We start from the raw sequence: 25,394 nt of genomic DNA on the forward strand, positions 1-25,394 counted from the left end.
GTGCTAAATCAAAACTTATTTAATAGACACACAACCACAGGGCATTATAAAATAAAGTACTATGTAGAAAAGTACCTTTTCCTAACCACCTTTTCCCATCATGCTTAGGCCTGAAACACTACACCCACAGACATGAGGAATGTCACATGTTCAGTTTGTTTTTCCATATCTATAAAACAGTGGTTACTAGACAATCAAATATACTGCTACAATCTGGAATCATAGCTGCATCATTATTTAACTGTCTGTGCTTATGAAGGTTTTCTTTTAATGTTTTTATATACACTCAACCAGTGAGGGACTGCAAATGAAAATCCGCTTTTCTGGTGCATTTACATACATGATGTTCCATCCCTTGGTAAATAAATACACATAAACAGACTGAACTGTATAGCCACTGACATTCTTTACTGCCAGCCTTGTCCTTTAGTGAACTATGATTGGTGGGATTTGGGAACCTATATCTCTGTCCTTCAGTGATACTCTAGAAACCTGGCTCGAAGAACCATTTTGCTTTGTCAGCTCAGTTTAGCTGGAGCCCGAATGAGAAATGTTTCTGAAAGAAGAGGATCCTGACATCTCTGATATTGATCTCTGTCAGAAAACTGCCGTTAAAAGGTCAATGCCATGAGGAGTCAGCATCTGTATATAGGGAGAGACTCAGCAAAAAAAACAAAACAAAAAACAAAAAAAAAAAACTGCTGGCTAGCTCAGTGACACCTCTGAGATTAAACCAAAGACCATGATCATATACTTGTTGTGTGAAGCCTCAGCCACTAGAGGGAAACAGGAAGAATTTAGCAGCAAGAGCACCAAATATTTGATGGTCAAGTGTCAGTTATGCACTTTCTAAGCATATTTGAAATCAATCTCAATCTACTTTTTTACAGTAGAACTAAATATTAGCTGTAGCTGTACTAAAAATGTATATAACTGAAGAAGCAGGTTTGTCTGAGATAACGAAGCACATTTATTTATTTACTGCTGACAATGCACAATATAATGCATTAATAAAGACATGTAAAAAGTATAAAAGAAACCTTATGACTATAATTTTAATTATAATTTATCTCTGTTTCATTTGGTGTGTGTATTATGATTAATTTAAGCTTCGTGTCCTCTTGCTCTTTTTTTTTTCCCTCCTCTCCAGCAAAACCGTTACATAACACCAAATGCACATACAGTATGCGTGTGTCCAAGGGTAACCTCTGCAGGGGCTCACTCAGGGGTGTGTGTGCGTCTGTGCAAACTGACACTCTAATCCCTCAGTAACCCTTGTGCTCTGAGCACTAAACAAACAAGCACAGATATTTCTCTAACCATGCTTTCCCCTGTACCTCCAGGCCATCAGGGTCATGTTAAACCAAGTTCAAGATGGTCTTGGCACAAAAAAACAGAGAGAGAACATGATTCTGGAATCTGAAGCTTAGACACTGAGTTGACAAAAAAAAAGTGATCAAAGGTGATTTAAGTTGCCTGTTCTGTAACCAGTAGGATCCAAAATTACACATTGTGAACATGTAGTGCAGGGGTGTCAAACATGTGGTCAGAACCTGCCCACCAAAAGGTCCAATCTTGCCCGTGGGATGAATTTGGGAAGTGCAACAATTACACTGAAGATATTAACAATCAAGGGTGTCGAACTCATTTTAGTTCAGCTTCCACACACAGACCAATATGAGCTAAAGTAAAATAATAGCATAATAACCTATTAGGGATGTAACGATATGAAAATTTTATATCGTGACCAAACTTATCACGGTTATCATTATTATTGCGGTATTGTTGAAATTGTGCTCAAAATGTTCAAAAAGCACTGATACACACACTGAAATAATTTAACCAAGTTGTATTTTGAAAAAAAAAAAGTATTAACCCTTAGTGGTCTGAGCCTATTTTGTCTGTTTTTCAGTCCTTTTGATTTTGCCTTTATATACTATATAAACAAATGTTTACTATACCCATGTTTGGAATCTGTTTTTTCAGCACAACTTCATCTATATCATCTGTCTATTATTTTTTTTTACTTTAACCTACTATAAAAACATAAAAGGCCAGAAAACACAAAAAAATATATAAAATCCGATTTGAAAAATGTATATAATTTATTGCATAAATAACACACAGATGCTTAACGAACCTTTTCAAAGATTTTAAAAGTGAATACTGGTTCCAAATGTTAGGTATAGAAAATTAAAATTGTAATAAATTAAAACTATATTCAAATATTTTACATAAAAGCAGATCTTTACATAGGTGTTTTTTCCCCTAAAAGTGCAATGATCAAGCATGGTTTTCATGATAATTAGAATTTAAACAGTAATACTAACCGTCGGCAATTTTACTGCGGTTTACCATTATACCAGTAATCGTTACATCCCTATAACCTATAAACAGTGACGACTCCATTTTTCTAGGTTCTAGGTTCAACTAGACTAGTTTTGCTCTTTTGTAGCAAAACTAGTCCAGCTGAACCTTGAAGAACTACCAAGAAGAACAACGACTTGGGAAAATGAGAAATTGAATGAAAAATTGTTATTTTAGTTACAAACTCCAAATTTTAAACAATATTATGCTTGTTACCAAATGTTTGTGCAACATTGTTCGTAATGCACATGTATAAATGATAAGTTGAGGCATAATATTATTAAAATTGCATTTATTTTTCGTACAAATTTCCTTTTTTCAGGTTATTCACACGTTTTTTGTTAAAGGATAGTTTGTAAATGTAAATATTTTCATAATTTAATGCTTTTCATTGCACTAAAACAAAGAGAGAAAGTTGTCATTATTTATAAGTTATGATGCTATTACTTTACTGGTCCGGCCCACTTGAGATCCAATTGGGCTGAATGTGGCCCCTGGAAGAAATGTGTTTGACACCCCTGATGTAGCGTGTTGTAAATGTACTCACATCATCCTCCTTGGTGCCACCCCAGAAGTTGGTCCCGCCTGCATAGCTGGGAATGTTTAACACTGCGATGCCCTGAAGGCTGGGCAGGGGGATGTACTGGCCGTCACACTGGGAATGAAAATAAAAGCAGTCAGAGCTCGGCTTATGGGTGTTTCATAGCAAAGCTTAAATTTGATTTTTTTTATCCTCAGAACAGGAAAATGCCATTCTATTTTCCTGCTTCTCACCTCCAGTTGGACTTTCTGTTCCAGATTCTTATAGGTTCTCTGTAGAAGCTCCTTTGTGCCCAGAACTCCGTACCACATCATGTTCTTGGTCCGACTCCTGGTTTGGACGAAGAAGAAGATGAGATCAACATATACTGAAAAAAATTTGAATCTTACCAAGTGTATTTTTCTCATTTCTAGTCAAAATATCTCATCACACTTAAACTAAGACATAATCACCTAAAGAGTAACTTTTCAGTGAGATATAAGAACTTAAGATAATTTTCACTTGTTCCATTGGCAGATTTTTTTGGCTTAATTCAAGATTTCTTTTGTTTCATTCAAGCAAAAAAAAAAAAATCTGTCAGTGGAACAAGTGAAAATTATCTTTTTAAGATTTCTTGAAATAAGATTTTCAAGATCTATTGTCTAAAAATAAGTTCTTATATCTCACTTAAAAGTTACTCTTCAGGTGATTATGTCTTATTTTAAGTGTGATGAGATATTTTGACTAGAAATGAGAAAAATTCACTTGGTAAGATTTAGATTTTTTCCAGTGTATTTAAGCCACAGAACAATATTGGATGACAACAGGCTTATGGGGGCTTTTATTTATTTATTTATTTATTTATTTATATATTTAATTTTATTTTATTTATTTTTATTTTTTTTACTTAGGGTGTCTAAAATGCTTTAATTCCCAAAGCTGTTAATTTGAGCATTTTCTTGCACAAGATGCAACATGGCATAAATTTAGATTTTTCATATATTTCATACAGTTGAACATGTGATTATTGGATTTTAGAATATTTAGGAATCTTTTACAGACCAAGAACTGACTGAAAATACAGAGAACAATACAGAGAACCTAAAATATATCCCACCTGCACTTCTCAGGATGCTCTTCTCGTTTATTATTGAACTCCAAAGAGATCTTGGCATCAAGGCCAATCCCAAAGTAGTTGTTCATCACACACTTCTCCATGTAACCCTCTCTGGAGTGATCAAAAATCACACAAAGAGAAAGGCACTGACTCCACACATTCATAAATGTTATTATACATTTCCACATAAATGGACAGGAGAAGAATTAGACAGTGACACAGTGACAAAGATGAGAAGACAAAGAGCTCTTACAGCGAGTCGAGGTCGGGGTCGATGAAGGGTGTGGCACCAAACGGGTCGATGTTCGCCAGCAGCATCTTACTAATGATGGAGCTGCCAGCTATAGAGGCCGCCAGACCAGCCCGCAGACCTACACACACACACACACACACACACACACACACACAAACATATCTGTCACACAAGGTCGAGCTGGAATGTCCATATGATCCTGTCCTTGTCAGCTTTGCTTTGAGTTCAGGTGAAGGTCAATTAGTGTTATGCATACTTCAGAATACATTATATGTGAAATAAGTTGGTGTGGACACAATTACACACACATTTTTTCCCCTTTTTCAAATTTTTCAGATAACACAAATCTTACAGTGCTAACAGTTTATATTATGGTCCACATATCAACAATGAACACACTGCTTATTAGCATTATTAGTTGTGTATTATAGGCTCTTTTTTTTTATTTTATTTTTTTAACTCGTCTTGACCAGCATCCTAACAGCAGAATGGTAGTCTGGCTGCCTTTTGGTGATGAACAAATTTGCTTTGCCAAGGGAAACTTCATGAAGTATCTGAGGCGCCCCTTGATATTCAATTAGTGTTATGCATACTTCAGAATACATTATATGTGAAACAGGTTGGCGTGGACACAATTACACACACATTATTTCCCCTTTTTCTGCTTTTTCAAATAACATAATAAAGCCAGAAATCTTACAGTGCTATCAGTTTATATTACGGTCCACATATCAACAATTAACACACTGCTTATTAACATTATTAGTTGTATATCATAGGCTCTTAACAGGTCATTATGAAGCATGTATGACCTTATTTTACAACTAGTCATTGAACGGTTTCCCTAAGCAACCCTTGATTGTTGCTTACTGATAGTAGTTAAGGCGGTAGTGAAACAAACAAGTAATTCCTCTTCAATAATACTTTTAATAATAATTCTTCAAAACTGAAAACTGTCAATAGTGTTTAAATATTATTATTATTATTATTATTATTATTATTATTATTATTATTAATAATAATAATAATAATAATAATAATAATAATAACAACACATCGGTTTTATATAGTGCTTTCTAGGTACTCAAAAATGATTAATTCTTAATCATATTGCTAAAGTACATGTGAGCTAATGGCCTTATGGTTGTAGAATATGTTGATATAAAATGATTATTAATTGGTAAGTGCTTTATAATGACTAATAAACAGCCAATGTACTCCTTCTAATATATTAATAAGAAACTAGTTATGGCTCAACATACATACATTACTATAAAGTGGTGCCCTCATATATTAAAGCACTACATGAGTGAAAGACTCTCTTCAAAAGTGTTTTCTATATGTGTGTGGGCTGTGCAATATCGATCAAAATGTTGTTACTTCAGTTTCCAGGTGTGACGACTCGGGTGGGTTACCTGTGTGTGTGTGAGAGTTTTTGAGTGTTTCTGAAGTGCTAGTGAGTTGTGTCATTCACAAAGCACACAAATATGAGGTGAAATGCATTTAATCGTAGTTGCTTTCAATAGTCCTGTATTTGTGCACTGATTTATTTTTGTTTGTCACATTGTACTTTGGATATGGGCTGATGTCTGGGCTGATGTCTGTGGTAAGCTGCAAATGAATTGCCTGTATGGGATAAATAAAGTTTCTGAATCTGAATCTGAATCAGTCGATGTCGATAAATATCATAAAAAATGTGAAATTATCTTTTAGATTGTCAGGGGATCAAAAACATTTAGTGTATAAATTTGCAACATTGCAACATTCAGCTTTGTTTGACAACGTAAATAAAATAACCTCTAAACACAAAATAATGTACATCATAATAAATAGTCTGATCTCCTGGGTATGATGAAAAACTTATGTTATGATAGCATATTATTATATTGCAATAATAGCCCTCACTGATTCAATGTTCGGTCCTAATGTGTGCATTATACTGTTGTATGGGTGAATTGAACTTTGTCCTTACCAGGACAGATGATGCGAGTGTTGAGCACTGGGAGGTTCTCCTTGCTGGTGGTGAAGGGGGTGATGGTGAAGGAGCCGTAGGACTGGGTACTGCGGCTCACCCTCCTTTCCGTAGGAGAACAAGGACTCTTAGAAGCTGGAAACAGGGAGAAAATTTCCTATTACTTTCATGCCCTATTTCTATTCATATTGTTTCTAAGATTTTATTGTAGCTGCAGTTCCTTAGGGAGGCTACACAGTGATGTCAGTTTTAATGTTTCAAAAGCCCCTGAATCCCAGGAGGCATCATGAACCAGATACAGCTGTGGTTGAGTTGTGTTGACCTCCAACACACAAATATTGTTAAAAAGTAAAAGTTGTCTGAATGTACTATTGTCTGAGTGAATTGTTGTTGATGATGAAACATGGAAAGAACACAGTTTGTTGCCAAATGCATGTATAAATTAAGCTTGACACTGATGTAATCCAATCCATAGTCCAAATAATAAACTGTTGAATGAGAGAGACCTTGGCCTTTGTAATATGTGGTACTCAGTAATGAGCTTGGTTTTTTTTTTTTGAGTTTGCAGTTGAATCCTTGTCTAAAGTGACATCACATAACAGCTTAGGGCAAGTTAGACTTTTTAAAGTGTTTTAACATTTTAAATTAAAAAAATACAATAAATCAGTGACTGTTTGCAATCCATAGTCATAGCAATATCTTGCGGTAAGTTCCACAATTCAAAGGAAATATTGAACTTAGGAAAAATCTAAGATTAGTGTTGAAGAAATTCTTACATTGTTACTCAGAATGACCAACCAATTTTGAGTAAATACTGTCATTTACAATACAGTCAAATTTAACTGTCTGGTAACCAAAAATGAAGAAACAAATGAAAATGCTTAAGAATAAATCAAACTTGCAGATGTGAGCAGTCTTGTTGGAGCTGCATGTAAACATCTGGTCAACTTTGGTGTGCAAAGAATAAGTCTCCTACTCCCTATTTTTGACTAATGTATATGATTGATGTTTTGGTTTATTAAAAAAAAGATAGATATTACCAATTATCTTTTATTTTCAGAAACTCTCAATCGCGGCATCTTAAAAGTTTTATGACATGCAAAAGATTAGTATAAGACAGTGTTTCTCACACTGTGGGGCGGGGGGTGGGGGAGGGGGGTGAAGGCTTGTCAAAGGGGGGCATGGGATCACTCCTGGGTGTTTATTGTGTTTTTTTGTTCCTTCAGGTTAGAACATGTAGCAGCTGGAACTAATATTTTAGTGTTGGAGCACCCTGGACTAATTTTAGGGATGTACAACAAACAAATCTACTGCCATGGCGATCTGTTTGGAGAATGGACAAAGATTTGACTGGAAAAGAAAAATGTGTAAAGTTTCTACACAGTTTGCTCTTTAATGTTCTGAGATGTGCATGCAAATGAGCTTATTGTAGCCACTGATAATGTTAGAATGTTCATCTTTGTTGGCAAAATGTGTTTGTTTTTCTTTAAAAAAGTAAGTTTATTGTCATAGTTGTAAGATAATTGCACATCTCTTATTTTTATTTGAAAAATATTGTCTCTTATTCAAGCACAAATCTAAGCTATTTTTAATTTGCAAAACAAATTATTCGAGGAAAAGCAAAAAGATTAGTTACGATATTGATGTTTCTTTCAATAAAAGTTATAATTGCACCATTGTTATAATGTTCTTGGAGTTGAGGGGGGCCTGGAGATTTTTCACCCTCCAAAGGGGGGCCTGACAGAAAAAAACTGAGAACCACTGGTATAAGACATGTTTAAAACCAATTAGGACCTTATTTTTAGATTATTATTAGATTAATGAATCCACAGAAACACTACATCAGGGGTGTCAAACTCATTTTAGCTCAGGGGTCACATTAAGTCCAAATTGATCTTAAGTGGGCCGGACCAGAAAAATAATAGCATAATAACTTGTAAATAATGATGACTCCAAATTTTTCTCTTTGTTTTAGTGGAATTAAAAATAAATTATGAAAACATGTACATTTACAAACTATCCAAACAAAATGATGTGAATAATCTGAAAAAACTGAGATTTCTTGAGAAAAATAAGTGCCATTTTAACAATATTACACCTCAACTTACCATTTATACATGCATATATATTATGGATTGGATCTACAAAGGCACAAAATATTTAATAAAAGGAAGTATAATGTTAAAATTTTACTTACAAAATTCCAGGTTTTTCAGATTTTATTGTTAAAGGATAGTTTTTAAATGTTAATATTTTCATCATTTAATGTAAGTTTTTACAGTAAAACAAAGAGAAAAACATGGAGTTGTCGTTACTTATTTATAGATGTAATGTAATATTGCGCTACATAATCCTCTATGCGTAAACAATGTAAGACCTTTAGGAAGCTGAATAAAAGTACTAAAAGATGGGTTTGATCAACACCAGTGACACCTTTTCTCTTTTGCACTGAGTGTGGTTTGTGTCCAGGTCAGGAAGGAGTAAGGAGGCAACAAGAGGAAATAAGGAGAGGACACAAAGCAGAGGATCTGACTGATAGTCTTCTAACGGCTGGAAAATGTGTGGAAGGAAGGAAGCAGCCCCATGATAAACAGGAAGAACTTCTGGCTCCTAAGACAATAACACATCCTGTGGCTGATGCACATACACACACACAGGGACACACGTGTGTTAACCCACAGACAATAGCCCAACAGTTACACACGGGTTCGTATTAACACACAGTTGGCCTGTGTAGAGGCCTCATCACCACAGTATTTGCAGGTACGATCATTCATTATTAAACAGCTTCTCCATTGCCGCAGACTTAAGATAGAGAGATAAAAAGCTTAGCCTGGTGCAAGAGGTGGAATATCACAGGAGACAGGGTTTTCTCCATGGACTTTTAGCACTAATCCTTGAGTTTATTTATGACAGGAAACATGATGTGCGTCAGCGGCAGTTTTTCCATTAGCTGTTAGTCTAGTTGTCTGTGGTGCAGGGGAAGCAATGTCCACAAGGTGGCAACATTTAAATCCTGTATTGTTTCCTATTGGTATAATATTCACTTCACAAAATAAAAAAAAATACTTCTAGACATTTTAAGAACACAACATGTCTTCATTTTTTTTTTTTTTAGATATATGGTTACAGTAATACTTCATACTTTTAATCGATTAGTGAGAAAGGAGTTTCTTTTAACATACCTATTAGTAGAGTTTTACAAAGCTGGATTGAAGCACTAATTAGATGTCCTTAAAGTGGGAGAACAATGCCAGCTGGCAAAGTGGGACGTGTGGAGATCAGACAGGCAACTCTGTGCAGGTTAAGTGTTTTGGATTTGGCCCAGGATAGAAATGCATCAGGGCCAAACAGGTACAAAAGGGAACGGGACCGGGGCAGACAGGTCAGAGATCTGAAACAGGCCCAGAACAACAGCAGAAGCAGTGATAGACTTACATGGCACTGCTTCCAGCTCCTTGGTGTCCTCATCTTTCTCGCTGTCTCTGTTTTCCTCCTCGCTGTCCTTCCTGAACTCCAGGGGAGATGCCAGCTCCGTCTCCTCTGTGTGGGCATTCTGTTCATCTACCACTGAGTAGAAGAAGCACAGTTGGAGTGAAGACAGCATGAGAAACATATAAAAATATGCAATTCATCAAATACAAAGAGAGTGCATCTGAATATGCTGTTTTCAGTAAAAGAATCATTTCTCTCTATATCCAGATAGATTCATTTGGCAGTATGTGCTCCAATTTTGAATTTTGTTTTTGATTAGTTTCTATGGTTTGTATTTGCGATGTCTCTTCTCTGTAAATCCAATTATGTGCATTGTTCCAATCAGAAGGGATGGATCAATTGGTTATATTACAGGTCAATGCTTTACAAGCCAAAATGTGCATATTGTGCATTCATCAAACTGTTCGTCTTTGTGTTGTAGGATAATAACTGTTAAATTCCTTTATGTAACTTTTATGTGACTTTAAATATTTACATATGCTGTATTCCTATATATATTTTATATATATATATATATATATATATATATATATATATATATATATATATATATATATATACATATATATAACATTTATGATTGTAGCATGTCATTTTATGCAACCTTAAATGTCCTGTACCTTTCTTTCTTTCTTTCTTTCTTTGTCTACTAAAAACCTGAATAGGGACTGGAGATGGAAACTAGCAATAGCTATAATCTCTTTTTGTGAATCATCAGTTACTACAGCTTGTTTGTAACAGAAGTTATACTATGTGATTTGCATTGTCCCTATCAAATAAACTTTGTTATAAAAAAATAAATAAATAAAATTAAGGTTAAGCGGTGTAGCACTTCAGCAATATTTAAAAAATAACTAGAACTGTGTTATTTGTTTTCTTAACTTGTGTATTTGTGTTGCTGATGATGATTCAATGATGTTTAAATTCTGAAAAATCCTTTCCCTTATTGACTGTTTGCATGTGTTTCATCTGCCAATAGGTTTTTAACTAAGGTTAATATATAATGTTAAATGCAACTTTTTCCTGATAATGAAGTGACATAGCATGAATATACATGATTACCATGATAAAAATAAAGTTCTAATTTATTTTGCCGAGTTACCTTTTATTGACATGCTATGAGTTTTATTGTGATAGGTGATAACTGTGGAATTGTAATGTGCCGGAGTTGACACTGTCTGCTTATGTTTAGACTGAGAGACCCCTAGAGGTGGAAAATACACACTGTTTTGCTTGAAAGTATTTAGAGGTTGAATAAAAGTTGAACCGAAGGCTTCGTTTCTAACTTGTGTACCTCTCTCTGCCTGTTCTATGATCTGTCGCACAGCTTTCTTCAGACTGTTGGCCCTGAGCATCAGCTGCTCCCTGCACTTGAACAGCTGGTGTGGGGAACCTCCCCCTCCTTTTTCAGTCTCCTCTTCCTCCAGCTTCTCCTTCAGCTCTGTTAAACTCTCCTCGCTCGCCTCCTCCTCCTCCTCTTCTTCTTCCTGCTCCTCCTCTACAATGGGAGGAGTGGAGTGTGGAAGTGGAGGAAGAGACTCTGTGTGGAGGGTCTGAAGGAGGGAGTCCAGTTTCTCATTGAGGATGGCACACTGAGGGGAACAGAAGGGAAAAGATGGAGTGCTGTGGCAGCAATCATTTGATACAGGTCATTGCTTTCCAGCACAGGGTGATGGATGTCAGCTGCCCTGTTTTTGGGACTTACTTTGAGAGACATTGTATCACACTCGTCTGCATTTTCTGTACTCTTTTCATAGGCTTTGCCCACTTTGGCAACAAAATCCTTTACCGTTTCACACAGGATCCTACAACACAGTAAAGAAAAAACAGTGTTTTAAATATATGATATGAAACAGCTGACACCAGTAACAAAAGATATGATAGATGATCTGCAGAATTTCATAGTTGTTTTTCTTACTATACTGTATATAATTTCTTCATTATCATCTTACTAGATAATCATGCTTTATTTTATTACTTTGCAATAACAATAATAACTAATAATAAAATGTAAGAACAACATGATTCATAAGAGTCCTGTCATTATTTTACACAAATGTTTCTTAAACAGGTCAGTGGAAATGTAAATACAAAACAGATGAGGTGTACTGTCGGACGAAAACATACTGTGCTAAATATAAGCCCCTTGTACTTTTATTGAGAACAGTATTTATTTTACTTAAGAAATTCAAGTAACATTTTAGTCTTTGTTTAGTTTCTGCTGGTTCTAAACCACCTGTGTAGGCTGAAAAAGTTATGTTGGAGTCACTTACTTGGCAGAGGAGATGACCACAGAGTGCTGCTCAGAGTTCAGGATCTTTGTAAGATGAGCAGCCACTGAGTCTTCGTAGGTTGAAATGTGAAACTAGACAGAAAACAAACAGCAAAATGCTTAAAATAGTCTGTTACTGTACTATTAAAGCCACACATAATTGTTATATTTTGTAGTTGGTACTTCAGTTCAAAGAAAATGTGAAAATTTTGAAAATGCAAGATTAATTCTGGAAAAACTCCCACTTCTGTATCCAGTTTTGATCCTAAAATGAACCGAAGCTGATTTTAAAATGTCACACACTATTTCCAGCATGTGCTCAGCTACCTCCTACTCATATCTGTCTGTCTGTCTGGAAGCCCTGCTGGGCCTGATTGTGTCTACTGATGCGTGTGAATATCTGTCAACTCTCGTGAGTACCTGGCAGTCGTCAGCTCCCTCAGGCGTGGTGGGGCAGCTGTGTTTGGGTGGGATCTTAATTTCATAGGTCATGATGCTCCAGCGGTCCAGCATCTTGGTGCTGGCCCTCTCTAACTTCTCCAGGATCTGGGGCAGCTGGGTGTCATCATCACATGACGGACCCCAGCCCAGTACCCGTGCCAGATCGTTGCCTGTGCCCAAGGGCAACACCCCCAGCTGGCACTGAAAGACAGGGAGGGTTATGGCATTAGGGAAAACACCCCTGCTGCAATCAGAATTAGTGTGTGTGTGTCTATGCATGCCTGCTGGTGTGTGTATAATATGTGCGTGTCTTTATGTAAGCTCGCCAGGAGCAAAGGCAAAAGGCTGGTACAATGAATAAAGACACTAAAGAGGACAGTGTTTACTTATTGTAAAGTTATAGCTTACTGTGTTTTGAAATTGCTGTATTATGTATATTTCTATTCATATTTATACGTAAATATCTGATCTTTTTTTTTTAACCCTCTATGGCATGGCGGTGCCCTCAGGCAACAAATCACTATTCTGACCCACACACTACCCCTTCAAATTTTTTTTAAGTAACACATTACATGAAAAGTTTGAGGAGAAGTTTGTGACCAATGAAATCTGAAGTTGGTGCAGGTTGGACATTTCATCCAGTGGTGGAACAGTTCTTTTTGGAACCACAGTCAGCTTGGACACACTGCTAGCAGAAGGTCAGAGAAATTTCACTTTTTATTATGCTTAAATTTAAATAACATTATAATAAAAATATTTGTGATGTGAACAAATATGTGAAGAAGCATATTTGATTGAGCAAAGACACTTTTGGTCTTTATTTATATACTAAAATGGTAGTTTTTCATTCGTTGCCTCAGGGCAACATCGTGCAGATAGACCACTATTGTTTGAACAATAACATTCCAATGGATGAAGATGTGTAGGGATGCAGAGGTATCAAAATTATATATGTATATATATATATATATATATATATATATATATATATATATATATATATATGTATATATATATATATATATTTTTTTTTTTTTTTTTTTTTTTTTTTTTTTTTTGCTGCACTATCTACCAATACTCACAGGAAATGGATGCATAAACATTTCATGACTGTAAGGAACATGATCTTGCAGTTAGGATCATTCATTCCATCAGTGAGGACAGTGAGCTTCAAGAGAATGACAGAGAGGAAGAGTGGACCGACAAACAGGTCTGAGGCACAGTTAGGAGATCAGGGTCCAGTCAGTAACATAGTGTGTGGAATGAACATGCATGTGCACGTGTGTGTGTGTGTATGCATGCACGCATCAGTGGATAAAGAGAGGTATATGACCTATTCTAGCATTATGCCTCCTGGTTTCTTTTAAAAACAGATGTCCTGTCTGACAACAAGTCTGTGGATGAAGAGGAAAATGAAGATGATGAAGCAGTGGTACCACAGGCTGATGTTCCACTTTATGGACATGACCATGGTGACTGACTGGCTGTTCTACAAGAGAAACTGCAGCAGTGATTGGATGAGAAAAGAGGAGGAGATGAAGCTTTATATGTACAAGTCATATATCGCAGAAAGAGCAAAACTGGCAAAATCTGGAGCATAGGAGAGATCTTCCCAGTTCTACAACTGCTGTAGAGTATGAAGAAAAGCCACTCATTTCTGTCCATGATGTGCATTTGGACACCACAGCCCACTGGATGGACATGGATGAAGGTAAATGGAGATGGATAGGTACCAGGATGCAAAGGTACCTTTAAAGCCAAGTACAGAAAATATGATGTCCATCTGTTTCATATCTACCAACAACTGCTTTCTGAGGTTCCATACAGAAGAATACAAACTAACAGGAGAAACACTGATTCAATCAGTATCGCACAAGAAAACATATTCAGAAACACACACTAAAGCTCATTTCTAACCCAGTGATTGATAAACCCTTTGTGATTGATGTTTGTTGAAATAAAATGTGTTGAAACTGTTGGTGTTGTCGTATTTATTGCTTATTTATTCCACATCTCACTTACTATAAAATATAGAAAACCTTGGTGTTTTAGTCCCCCTATTGCATATTGTTGCCCTTAGGCAACAAACCAAAATCTGGTGGGGGGGGTGGGGGGGTGGCACATTTTATGACTGATATATCATCAGGGACCCCCAAGCTCCCAAAACCTAGGGTGAAATATTTTTTTCCTCCAAAAATAAAAAGTCATGCCATAGAGGGTTAACTTGTCTTGTCCAGTATCATAACAGCATAATGGTGGTTTGGCTGCCTTATTGTGCTGAACAAATTTGCTTTGCCACGGGCAACTTCATAAAGTAAAGTAAAATATCTGATCATTTAATATACCAACAGACTTAATTTATCTATTCATTTTAATATAATAGTAATATATCCACTGTACTTTGTATTACCTGTTTGTGAAGATTGAGCTTGTCGATTTCTGAGAGGACCCAGCCCACACTCCCATCACCTCCACAAACAAGGATCCGGAAGTTGTCAAACTTCTGAAAAAGGCGCAGACTGAAAAGATAAACAGACACCATCAGATGTGATCAGATGTGTTCATCTATGTGCAACTCTGGAACTAATTAAGAGACCACTCCATAGCTTGTGACCAGAACCTCTGGAATGTGAACAATAAGAAAATAGATGGTCACAAAACTGAGCAGCTGAAGCATTTTTATAACCAGAGTGTCATGATGCAGCCAACAAAGCTGTGAAAGTCCGCACATGAAAACTGTGACTGAAAACCGGGTTATTCTACCAAATACTAAAATGCTGAACCTTTTAAAGTTCCAACAAAACTGAATTTTGGGTGGAGGAAGGAATATGAAGCTGTTCTGATTCCTCAAAATCTAAAAACAATGTAGTTCTGCTTATTTTGACCAGTTCTCATTTTCAAACATATACTTAGTAAAACCGGTGGCAACTTTATTGTTTCCAGAGATGCATAATATTTGTGTAGCTACTCTATTCATTCATTTTTCATTGTCCTCACCCGAGGTGTGGCCCTCCGTTAACCAGGTCAAAGACTTGTGCTGGATTGAGGAGTTGCTTGAAGCGTCGCAGGAACTTGACTCCCTGGTTGTCTCCACTCTTGGAGTTGACAAAGACCAGGAGGGGACTGGCACACGATGGGGGACACGTAGCTTTCCAGAAGCCTGAAGAGAAGAGGCAACAAAAAAAGAGGGAATGTCTCTGTAAAACACTGAGCATTTCACAAGGAAGACTCTGAACAAGACTTTAATTGAAGGAATGACAAAAGTTCATTAGGGGATGTTGCAGGACTCGAACCAAAACAGATGCAGAAGGTGTAGGTTAACAATTCTGACAGCTAATTTTGTTTAGGTTAGTTTAGTTTTAGCATAAAATAACAGTTTTAAAATCTAATTTCGTTTTAGTTAATACCATACAGTCACTATCTTAATCTACAGTACATTTAGGCTACGTTCAGACAGCAGGTCTTAGCGCACAATTTGGATGTTTTGGTGAAATCTGATCTTTTTTGTGTGTGTGCTTGTTCATATTACACATTAAATGCGACTTCTATCAGTTTTGAGTATGAACTTGATGCGACCCTGACAAAAGGTTGTGGTGTAATACATGACCACGCAGGCACGCACTGTGTTTACAGAAGTAACACTCCTGGATGACGCAGAATTGTGACATTTGTCGCATTTCAATGACGTACAGGTTGGATAAATGCGATCTGGCCATTCACACTGAAGTCGCATTGCAAAATATCTGATATGTATATATCTTGCGTTTATATATGTATATATGTTGCAAAGGATTCAATTATGTGCATCTAATTTTATTGATTTATTGATTTATTTCGCACATACATAACATTGATCAAATTCATAATAAAACAGTAAAGGTGCAGGGAGAGGCAGAAAGCCTCAAATGGCTTGTTTTAAAGCCTCCATGTTATAAATACATAAACATTATAAAAGTTATGAGACTTCCATAGTCCATACACATTCAGAATTCATTAAAAACAGAAAGGCAATAAAAATATAATCTATACATATGTGTCAATGTGATATCATAACTGATTTCCTTAAATATTTCTTAAAGGATATCTCTGATGTGCTATTTCCAAGAACATGTGAAAATTGGCTCCACACATTTAGGCAAATGAAAATGTGTATTTTGACGAGTATTGTATCTATGAACTGCAGCACTGGTTGCAAAATACAACATGAAATGCTCAGGCAAGGTACTTTGATTACACTGAATTTTACACATAAAAATACACATTTGGTAGATATTAACGTCAAAAATATTAAGCAAATTTAGTTTAAAGAATAAATTAGCAGAAGAGGTCAGTGGCTTAGAATGGGTTGCAATTCGAACAAAGCGCTTTTGTAAGATCAATATTTTATTTAAAGTTGTTTACCTAGGTTGCTTACCTATCACTAAACATTACAACTGGTTCGCTTTCTAGTATTTTACTCTAGTTTTCATTAGTTCATCGAACAGATTTTTTTGTCATAGTCATGATAAATTCCTTTTTATTTTGGTATTATCTTATTTTCACTGAGAATAAATATTGATAAAAACGGTTACTAGAATTATTCGGAATGAAATGATTTTATGCGACACGCCTCCTTTAACCCTTTCATGCACTGTCCACTCCAGTGGACAGTTCTTCTCCAGCTGTTCTCTTGTATATTCATGGGTTTTGTTGTTTTAGTTCCATATCAGCCAACACAGTGGACGCTTATGCACCATCCCATACACTGTAATTCAGATCATTACTGTAACTTTACTGTTCTTGATAAACCTGATCTGCACTAACATGTTTGAGTGTAAATCAATTGTTATTTGTTAGACAAGAAGGGTTTTTTTGCATATTATCTCCATGAAGTGAGTAATTACTAGCATTAGAATATGTTAAAATGTGAGAAGACATCAGATTAGCAGCATTAAAAATGTTTTTATTTCATTGTTTTCATATCACTCTCTGATATTGGGTTTTAAACACGTTTCTTTACTTCAAAAATTTAATGCATGGATATTTTTGTAACTCCATAGAAAAAAAAAAAACTCGATCGCATTGTGTTTTTCATGGCTAAACACTGAAGAAAAAAATCTTGACTAAGGTTCTCATAATTCGTGCATGAAAGGGTTAAACTCTCCAACCAGTATGGGGTACAGCTGGACCTGGAGTCACGTTCTGGCAGCGGCGTCAGGGTGGAAGTCTTTTATCATTTAACTCCCATCACGACGTCTCTGCATATGTGAGAGTGAGCAACACGACGTATGGAAGAACAGCACATGCCAAAACCACGTGTCTTGCTCAGTTGTAGACGACTAACACACACACACACACACACACACACACACACACATATACACGAATCTGAAGGAGGTAACGCAACAAGAGTTTGAATGCTCACAGTCTAATCTGTACACCCCCACTGTGTTGACAGCTTCGTGCATATTAGGACTTGCACCATATGTGTGTGTGTGGGTGTTCTGAACTGCACTGCTCTACTACTGGCACTCCTCCTTTGCCTTTTTTCTCAACGCATCTTCCCTCCCTTCTTCTACTTCTCTCTGCTCTTTAATCTCTCTGTCTACCCTCTTTGATTTTTTTTTCTGGTTTTCTCTCTGTGATGTTATCAGTAAAGGATAGATTGAAGGCGGGTGAGTGGAAGTGAAGGAGGGAAGGGGGAGAGTCACGATATTCCAGCACGTGTCTACAGTGAACCCCCACCCCACCATCCCCCCATCACCACATCCCCATCCCTCCAGCCAATTATAACCAAACTGCCTTTCTTCCCATACTGCATTTAGGCGGGGGGGGGGGGGTTGGCATATGAGGAGATATAGCGAAAGATATGTAGATGAAGGATATTTTTTATTTAACGCCCATCTTCTGTTTTTGCGTCTGTCTTCTCCTCTCCCTTATATATATATTTTTTATTTTATTTTATTTATTTATTTGCACATTATAAAACAGCAAGAGAAAAATTAAAAAAAACAACATTCAAACAAGTAACATCACTGTGCAGGAGAGGATAGAAGCCAAAAAAGGCTTATGTGAATACCTCCCCGGAAATAAACAATACACAGGAAAAAAAAAAAAAAAAGAGAAAAAATAATTTAAAATACAATATAACTGAAATAATAAACTAAACTAAAAAATAAATAAAAATGCAAATCAATATATCTGATTCCTCATCTTATCTTTCTCCACCTCTTTATTTTTTTTTATCCATCTACCAATTAGCCAGTGTCAGCTTTTCACAAACTCAGTGCGATGGCCAAAAAACAAAACCTCCTATCTGCAAATTTTTAGATTTTGAGTTTTCACATTAAATGGTGAGTATATAGTATGTATTGCTAACACATAATATAGAAAGAGAGTCTGCGAACAGTAGAATATGCTTGATGTCTTTAACAAAGACCCTACTATAATAAAACTAAACGTTTTTTTTGTTTCCTGAAAAAAGTGATTTTTTCAGATAGGAGGTTTTGTATTCTGGCCATCGATATGTGGTACCTCTACTGTATATGAGTGTATGTGAGAGAGAAAAACAGCATTGGGTTCTGCAGCAGTAATCCAATCACACATGCTTATCTGAGTCTGTCTTGCAGGTGCTGATCCATCTAGAAAAGGTTTTTATGAAGGCCTGGCCTCAACAGACAAAGACAGACAGAGAATGACAGAGTGTGAATGGGGAAATGAGAGCAAGACACGTAAACATTTTGTCCTCCTCTTGTAGAACAAAGGGTCTGAAGGGAGGCTCTTTCCTCATACGCTGTCTCCCCACAAGACACTGGTCTATTTTTAGCTCTAACAGAGGTGCGTGTAAACCTGCCAGGTTATGTTATTTTTATCCACCCTGCTATTCCGGTCACCGATAAAATCCTGGAATGTGTAACAGCTCTCTTTCATTCTTTCTAAAATGATAAGTCATGATGTCAATAGATGGTCACTTAACATTAAAAAAAACTAAATTTATGGTTTTTGGAAATCGAAAAGAAATTGATGAGGACATTACATTAAAAATATGTGATGCTGAAATTGAAAGAGTATTTGATAGAATTCTGACTTTTTTTTCTTGAGAATTCTGACTTTAAACCCAGAATTCTGACTTTTTTTTCCCCTAAGAATTCTGACTTTAAACCCAGAATTCTGACTTTTTCCCCCTAAGAATTCTGACTTTTTTTTCTAAGAATTCTGACTTTAAACCCAGAATTCTCACTTTTTTTTTCCTAAGAATTCTGACTTTAAACCCAGAATTCTGACTTTTTTCCCCCTAAGAATTCTGACTTTTTTTCCCTAAGAATTCTGACTTTAAACCCAGAATTCTCACTTTTTTTCCCCTAAGAATTCTGACTTTAAACCCAGAATTCTGACTTTTTTTCTAAGAATTCTGACTTTAAACCCAGAATTCTGACTTTTTTTCCAAGAATTCTGACTTTAAACCCAGAATTCTGACTTTTTTTCCCCTAAGAATTCTGACTTTAAACCCAGAATTCTGACTTTTTTTCCTAAGAATTCTGACTTTAAACCCAGAATTCTCACTTTTTTTCCCTAAGAATTCTGACTTTAAACCCAGAATTCTCACTTTTTTTCCCTAAGAATTCTGACTTTAAACCCAGAATTCTGACTTTTTTTCCCTAAGAATTCTGACTTTAAACCCAGAATTCTGACTTTTTTTCCCTAAGAATTCTGACTTTAAACCCAGAATTCTGACTTTTTTTCCCCTAAGAATTCTGACTTTAAACCCAGAATTCTGACTTTTTTTCCCTAAGAATTCTGACTTTTTTTCCCTAAGAATTCTGACTTTAAACCCAGAATTCTGACTTTTTTTTCCTAGGAATTCTGACTTTAAACCCAGAATTCTGACTTTTTTTCCCTTAGAATTCTGACTTTAAACCCAGAATTCTGACTTTTTTTTCCTAAGAATTCTGACTTTAAACCCAGAATTCTGACTTTTTTTTCCTAAGAATTCTGACTTTAAACCCAGAATTCTGACTTTTTTTCCTAAGAATTCTGACTTTACACAAAGAAGAAAAAAGAGAAGAAAAAAAAGAGACGCAAAAAAGAATAGGAAAAAAAGAAAGAAAAAGAAGAAAAGAAAAAAAAGAAAAAGAAAAAGAAAGAGTATTTGATATAAATTTTTAGGGATTGTTACTGATCACAAAATTAACATGGAAACAACATATTAGATATATAAAAAAGGAAAGATCGCAAAGTCAATGGCAATCTTGTATAAGTCCAGAAATATACTCAACCATAAGGCATTCCATATAATTTACTGTTCACTTATAACTTCCTTATATGTCAGATTGTGTGGGAGTGTGGGGCTCGACATATAAAACAACTGTAAATACTATAGTCCTCCTACAAAAACGAGCCATGCGTATTATTAATAAGGCCGGTTACTATGAACATACTAATGAATTGTTTCTGAAATCCCATATTATGAAATTTAATGATTTGGTTTACTATAAAATAATGCAAATAATGTATAAAGCCAAATTAAAGTGACTCCCTGTCTGTGTACAAAGATTCTTCACAACACATGAGTCTAAATATGATTTGTAAGATGTTTGTAAATTTGTTGTACAAAAAGCTAAAAAAGGGACTAAAAGAAGATGTATATCTATTGTTGGAGTTAAACTATGGAATGATCCCAGCATGGATTTAAGAATGTGGAGCCCATTTTTGATATTTAAAAAAATGGTATGTAGGGCAATTTTTGAAGGATACAATTGTTAAGTTCTAATAAGTAATAGGTAAATAATATATTTTTGACTCTACATTAACTCACCATTAATTTGGTGGGTTATGTTTTCTATTTTTCTGGTTTAGTTTAACTTTTTATGTTTTTGCTTGTTTGTTTGGTTGTATGCATTGTTGTTTTTTCTTTTTCCGACATTGAATGTTGGGTAGCTGAATTTGTTCTATAGGACAGACATTAATATAAGCATTCTGCTTCTGCCTGTGCCTGTTCAGTCCCTAACCTGTTGGTAATGTTTGTAGTGTTGACACTGGTTGTATTATGTGATGACTGAATAAAGAATTTCATCATCATCATCAATTTCATCATAAGTATAGGTTTGATGTTAACCCTACGGGGTCCAAGCCTATTTTGGCCGTTTTTGAGTACTTTTGATTTTGCCTTTATATACTATATACAGAAATGTTTACTATACCCGTGTTTGGTATCTTTTTTTTCAGCACAACTTCATCTATCTCATCTGCCTATTATTTTTTCGCTTTAACCTACTATATCAATGCAAAAGGCCAAAGAACCCACAAAAATATAAAATCCGATTTGAAATATTTACATAATTTATTGCATAAATAACACAAAGATGCTTAACGAACCTTTTCAAAGACTTTAAAAGTGAATATTGGTTCCAAATATTACGTATATAAAATCAAAATTGTAATAAATTAAAACTATGCTCAAATATTTGCCATAAAAACATATCTTTACATAGGCGTTTTCTCTTGTTTTCTCATCCCCCTCCCCCCCTGACCGCCCCACCCTTGGTCCTCCCACGTTCCGCATCTGGTCCAGGTGAGGTTATTCTCACCCTTACCTGTAATGCTAATGCAGTCTGTGGATTAGAAGCCACAGATTCGGCCAGTTTTTTTTTTTTTCATTTTGAAAAAGGACGAAAAAATGACCAAGATATGGTAAGAAATATAACACCCACCCCAACTTATTTTCCTACTTTTATTCATGTTTGTTTGCTCCAGATTTAAAACGTCATATCTCCGGTTATATTTACTCTATCCACATCAAATAAAAAGTGAGAGAGTGTTTCCAGTCTGCACTTTTGAATGCAATTATCCCCAGTGGTCTACGTGATCAACTTCCGACATTAAAACGTGTTGAAAATCTCATGTGATTGAGTCACAGGGCTGTGACCGTGGACCCCTAAGGGTTAAAACTTGTTCACATGTTCTGTTATTGGAAGCTCCAGGGATGAGTCTGGATTTGGCTCAGTCTCAAAGCTGACAAAATATATTTAGATCACAAATAAGACGGATACTCAGTGCTGAAGACTCGAAGATCAATGAGCCCTGAACATAAGATGAACTGTAAGTTTATTTCCCTATGGGCGGGCTCACCTGTACAAACAGGTTGGTCTTTAACTTAGCGTTATCTAACTAGATCAAGCAGAGGTGGGGCCTCAACTCTAAGTAAACTTACGCCAACAATAAGTTTACTCCTTATCACCTTTGTTTCACAATACTATGTGTGTGAATGTGTGTGTGTTTAGACGTGTATCTAAAGGGAGAACAGAAGATAACTAGAACAGCACTCGGAGAGCGCAAACCTCCGCCAAGGCAGATCAGTCCCCTCCCCAACACCACCATAATTACTTCTGCCAGGAGGTATTGTGATCACTTTGCTTTGTATGTTTGCTTGTTTGCGTGCATGTGTGTTTGTTTGTTAGCAAGATAACTCAAAAAATTATGGACAGATTTTCATGAAATTTTCAGGAAATGTTGATACTGGCACAAGGAAGAAAAGATAAAATTTTGGTGGTGATCGGGGGTGGGGGGGATTGGGGGGGGCAGATCTGTCTTGGCAGAGGTCTGCGCTCTCTGAGTGCTTTTCTTGTTTAATCATTTGTTCCTTGTGCCAGTATCAAAATTTCCTTAAAATTTCATCAAAACCACTGTCGCCCCCCCCCCCCCCCCCCCCCCGCAATCCCCCGATCACCACCAAAATGTAATCATTTGTTCCTTGTGCCAGTATCAACATATCTTGAAAACTTCATCCAAATCTGTCCATAACTTTTTGAGTTATCTTGCTAACAGACAGACATACAAACAAAAAATTGCTTAAAAAAGCATAATATACTGACTATTTAAACTAAAATAGGGTAAAACATAACTCTGGTCACAAAGAACTCATCACTAACATTACTGAAATAAAACAAATTAAACAAGAAAAGCACTCGGAGAGGGCAGACCTCTGCCAAGACAGATCTGCCGCCCCCCGATCAACACCAAAATTTAATCATTTCTTCCTTGTGCCAGTATCAACATTTCCTGAAAATTTTATGAAAATCCGTCCATAATTTTTGTAGCTATCTTGCTAACAAACAAACAAACAAACACGCAAACACACAAAGCAAAGCGATCACAATATCTCCTGGTGGAGGTAACAAATGAATCCTATGTTAAAACATTAACTACCAATAACACAATTCCTCCTAATACTTCAATATCTGAATTAAAATAATATTTTAGACTAATACACCCAAAGAAAATAACATCATTGTGTGTTCCAGCTCCTATAATATGCACAAAACCCTTAAATGGATAGTGCTTGTACTTGTGTGTGTGTGTGTGTGTTAATGACTGTGTGCCTGAATAGATGTTGATGCCATGTCCAGACCACAGTGAATCATTGCTTTCTCTCTCTCCTCCTTCCTGCCATCATCCTTCATTTTGATAGAGCAAAAGGGCAAAGTTCACCGAGAAGGCACCATCGAACCAAATCGGGTAAAAACTCGTTTATTTACCTCTGACATGTAACAATTGCTTACAGGAACCGTCTGACATCAATCTTTGACCCTTTGAGTGAAACAGTTTGATGGCCGAGGTGAGTGTGTGTGTATTTGTGTATTTGTGTATGTGGGCCCTGATATTATAGAGGACATAAAAGAGATTACACACTGACGTACAGGCTGAATAAAGCCTGACCTGTCCATGTATATCATTCAAATTTAAGATTAAAGGTAGGGTAGGAGATCCTGGAAAAACGAGCAAGCTACATTTTGAAAATATACCATTCAAAAGCCTAAACCCCTTTCTTCAGACTCCCTCCCGAAGCCACGCCTCCATTGTACTGATTGTACTTGCAGAGAGGGGAGGGACAAATGGCAGTTGAATTTGATAGACATATCCTGATTCAATCATTTCAATAGGTTAAAATGATTGGATGGTGTTTTTTCAGTCCTGTCTGGTCCACAGGTGACTAATTTTTTTTTTTATTTTTGTGCTAGAGCATTTAATTAATTGGTTGCAATCAGGGCATGAAAGGGATTTTAAGCAGTTTAGTAAAATACGCTCCAGGAAAACATCTCCTACCCCACCTTTAAGATAGTTTTTTTATGGTCAGAGTAAGGTTTAACCCTTTCATGCATGAATTATGACAACCTTAATCAAGATTTTTTTTTTTTGCTGAGTGTTTTTATTCCTCTTAAATTTTGCATTAATTGTACCGCTTTTTTAATGTTTTTAATCTATTCTTGTATTTTATTCTTTATTTAGGTTTTATCTCTTATTCTATATTTGTATCTATTTATTTATTTATTTTTATTTTATTATTATTGTTTTTAATTTTATTCTTTACAGTTCTATCTTTTAATCTATTCTTGTATTTTACTCTGTTATTTTGGTTTTTATTTAGTTTTTCTTTACAGCACTTTGGTCCACTGTGGTTATTTTAAAGTGCTGTACAAAAATAAAATTGGATTGGGTTTAAAAAACAATGCAATTGATTTTTTTTTAATTTTATGAACCTATTTTTTTATGGAGTTGCAAAAAAGTCCACACAGCTGGACACCATGCCTTTAATTTTTGAAGCAAAGAAATATGAATTTACTAATATGCTGTGTGAAAACTATGAAATAAAAACATTTTTCATGCTGCTAATCTGATGTTTTGTCCCATTTTAACATACTCTAATACTAGTTATTACTCATTTCATGACAATAATATGAAAAAAAAAAAAAACTTTTTGGTGTTAATTACAGTCTAATAAAAACAATAAGCAACTACTTTACGCTCGAACATGTTACTGCAGATCAGTTTTATCAAGAATAGCAAAGTTACAGTAATGGTATCAACTGAAGTGTATGGGATGATGCATGAGCGCCCATTGTGTTGGCTGATATGGAACTAAAACAACAAAACCCATGACTATAAAAGAGAACAACTGTAGAATAACTGTCCACTGTAGTG

The 25,394-nt window shown here is 35.7% G+C and overlaps 1 protein-coding gene across 9 annotated transcripts in view; it reads right to left on the minus strand.

Annotated features, from left to right (window-relative positions):
- dgkh (diacylglycerol kinase, eta) overlaps window positions 1-25,394 on the minus strand; it is an 84,805-nt gene that overhangs the window by 19,208 nt on the left and 40,203 nt on the right. For all 9 annotated transcript variants that reach the window (XM_030124571.1, XM_030124569.1, XM_030124567.1 and 6 more), the window contains 12 exons: window positions 15,435-15,597; window positions 14,848-14,956; window positions 12,417-12,638; window positions 11,998-12,089; window positions 11,430-11,529; window positions 11,019-11,316; window positions 9,668-9,799; window positions 6,230-6,364; window positions 4,258-4,375; window positions 4,005-4,115; window positions 3,142-3,238; window positions 2,915-3,022 (listed from right to left, as the gene is read on the minus strand). In XM_030124571.1, coding sequence (XP_029980431.1) covers window positions 2,915-3,022; window positions 3,142-3,238; window positions 4,005-4,115; window positions 4,258-4,375; window positions 6,230-6,364; window positions 9,668-9,799; window positions 11,019-11,316; window positions 11,430-11,529; window positions 11,998-12,089; window positions 12,417-12,638; window positions 14,848-14,956; window positions 15,435-15,597 — 1,685 coding nt within the window. The remainder of the gene's footprint in view (window positions 1-2,914; window positions 3,023-3,141; window positions 3,239-4,004; window positions 4,116-4,257; window positions 4,376-6,229; window positions 6,365-9,667; window positions 9,800-11,018; window positions 11,317-11,429; window positions 11,530-11,997; window positions 12,090-12,416; window positions 12,639-14,847; window positions 14,957-15,434; window positions 15,598-25,394) is intronic.

Source organism: Sphaeramia orbicularis, chromosome 21 (genome assembly GCF_902148855.1).
Source record: "Sphaeramia orbicularis chromosome 21, fSphaOr1.1, whole genome shotgun sequence".
Classification (NCBI taxonomy): domain Eukaryota; kingdom Metazoa; phylum Chordata; class Actinopteri; order Kurtiformes; family Apogonidae; genus Sphaeramia; species Sphaeramia orbicularis.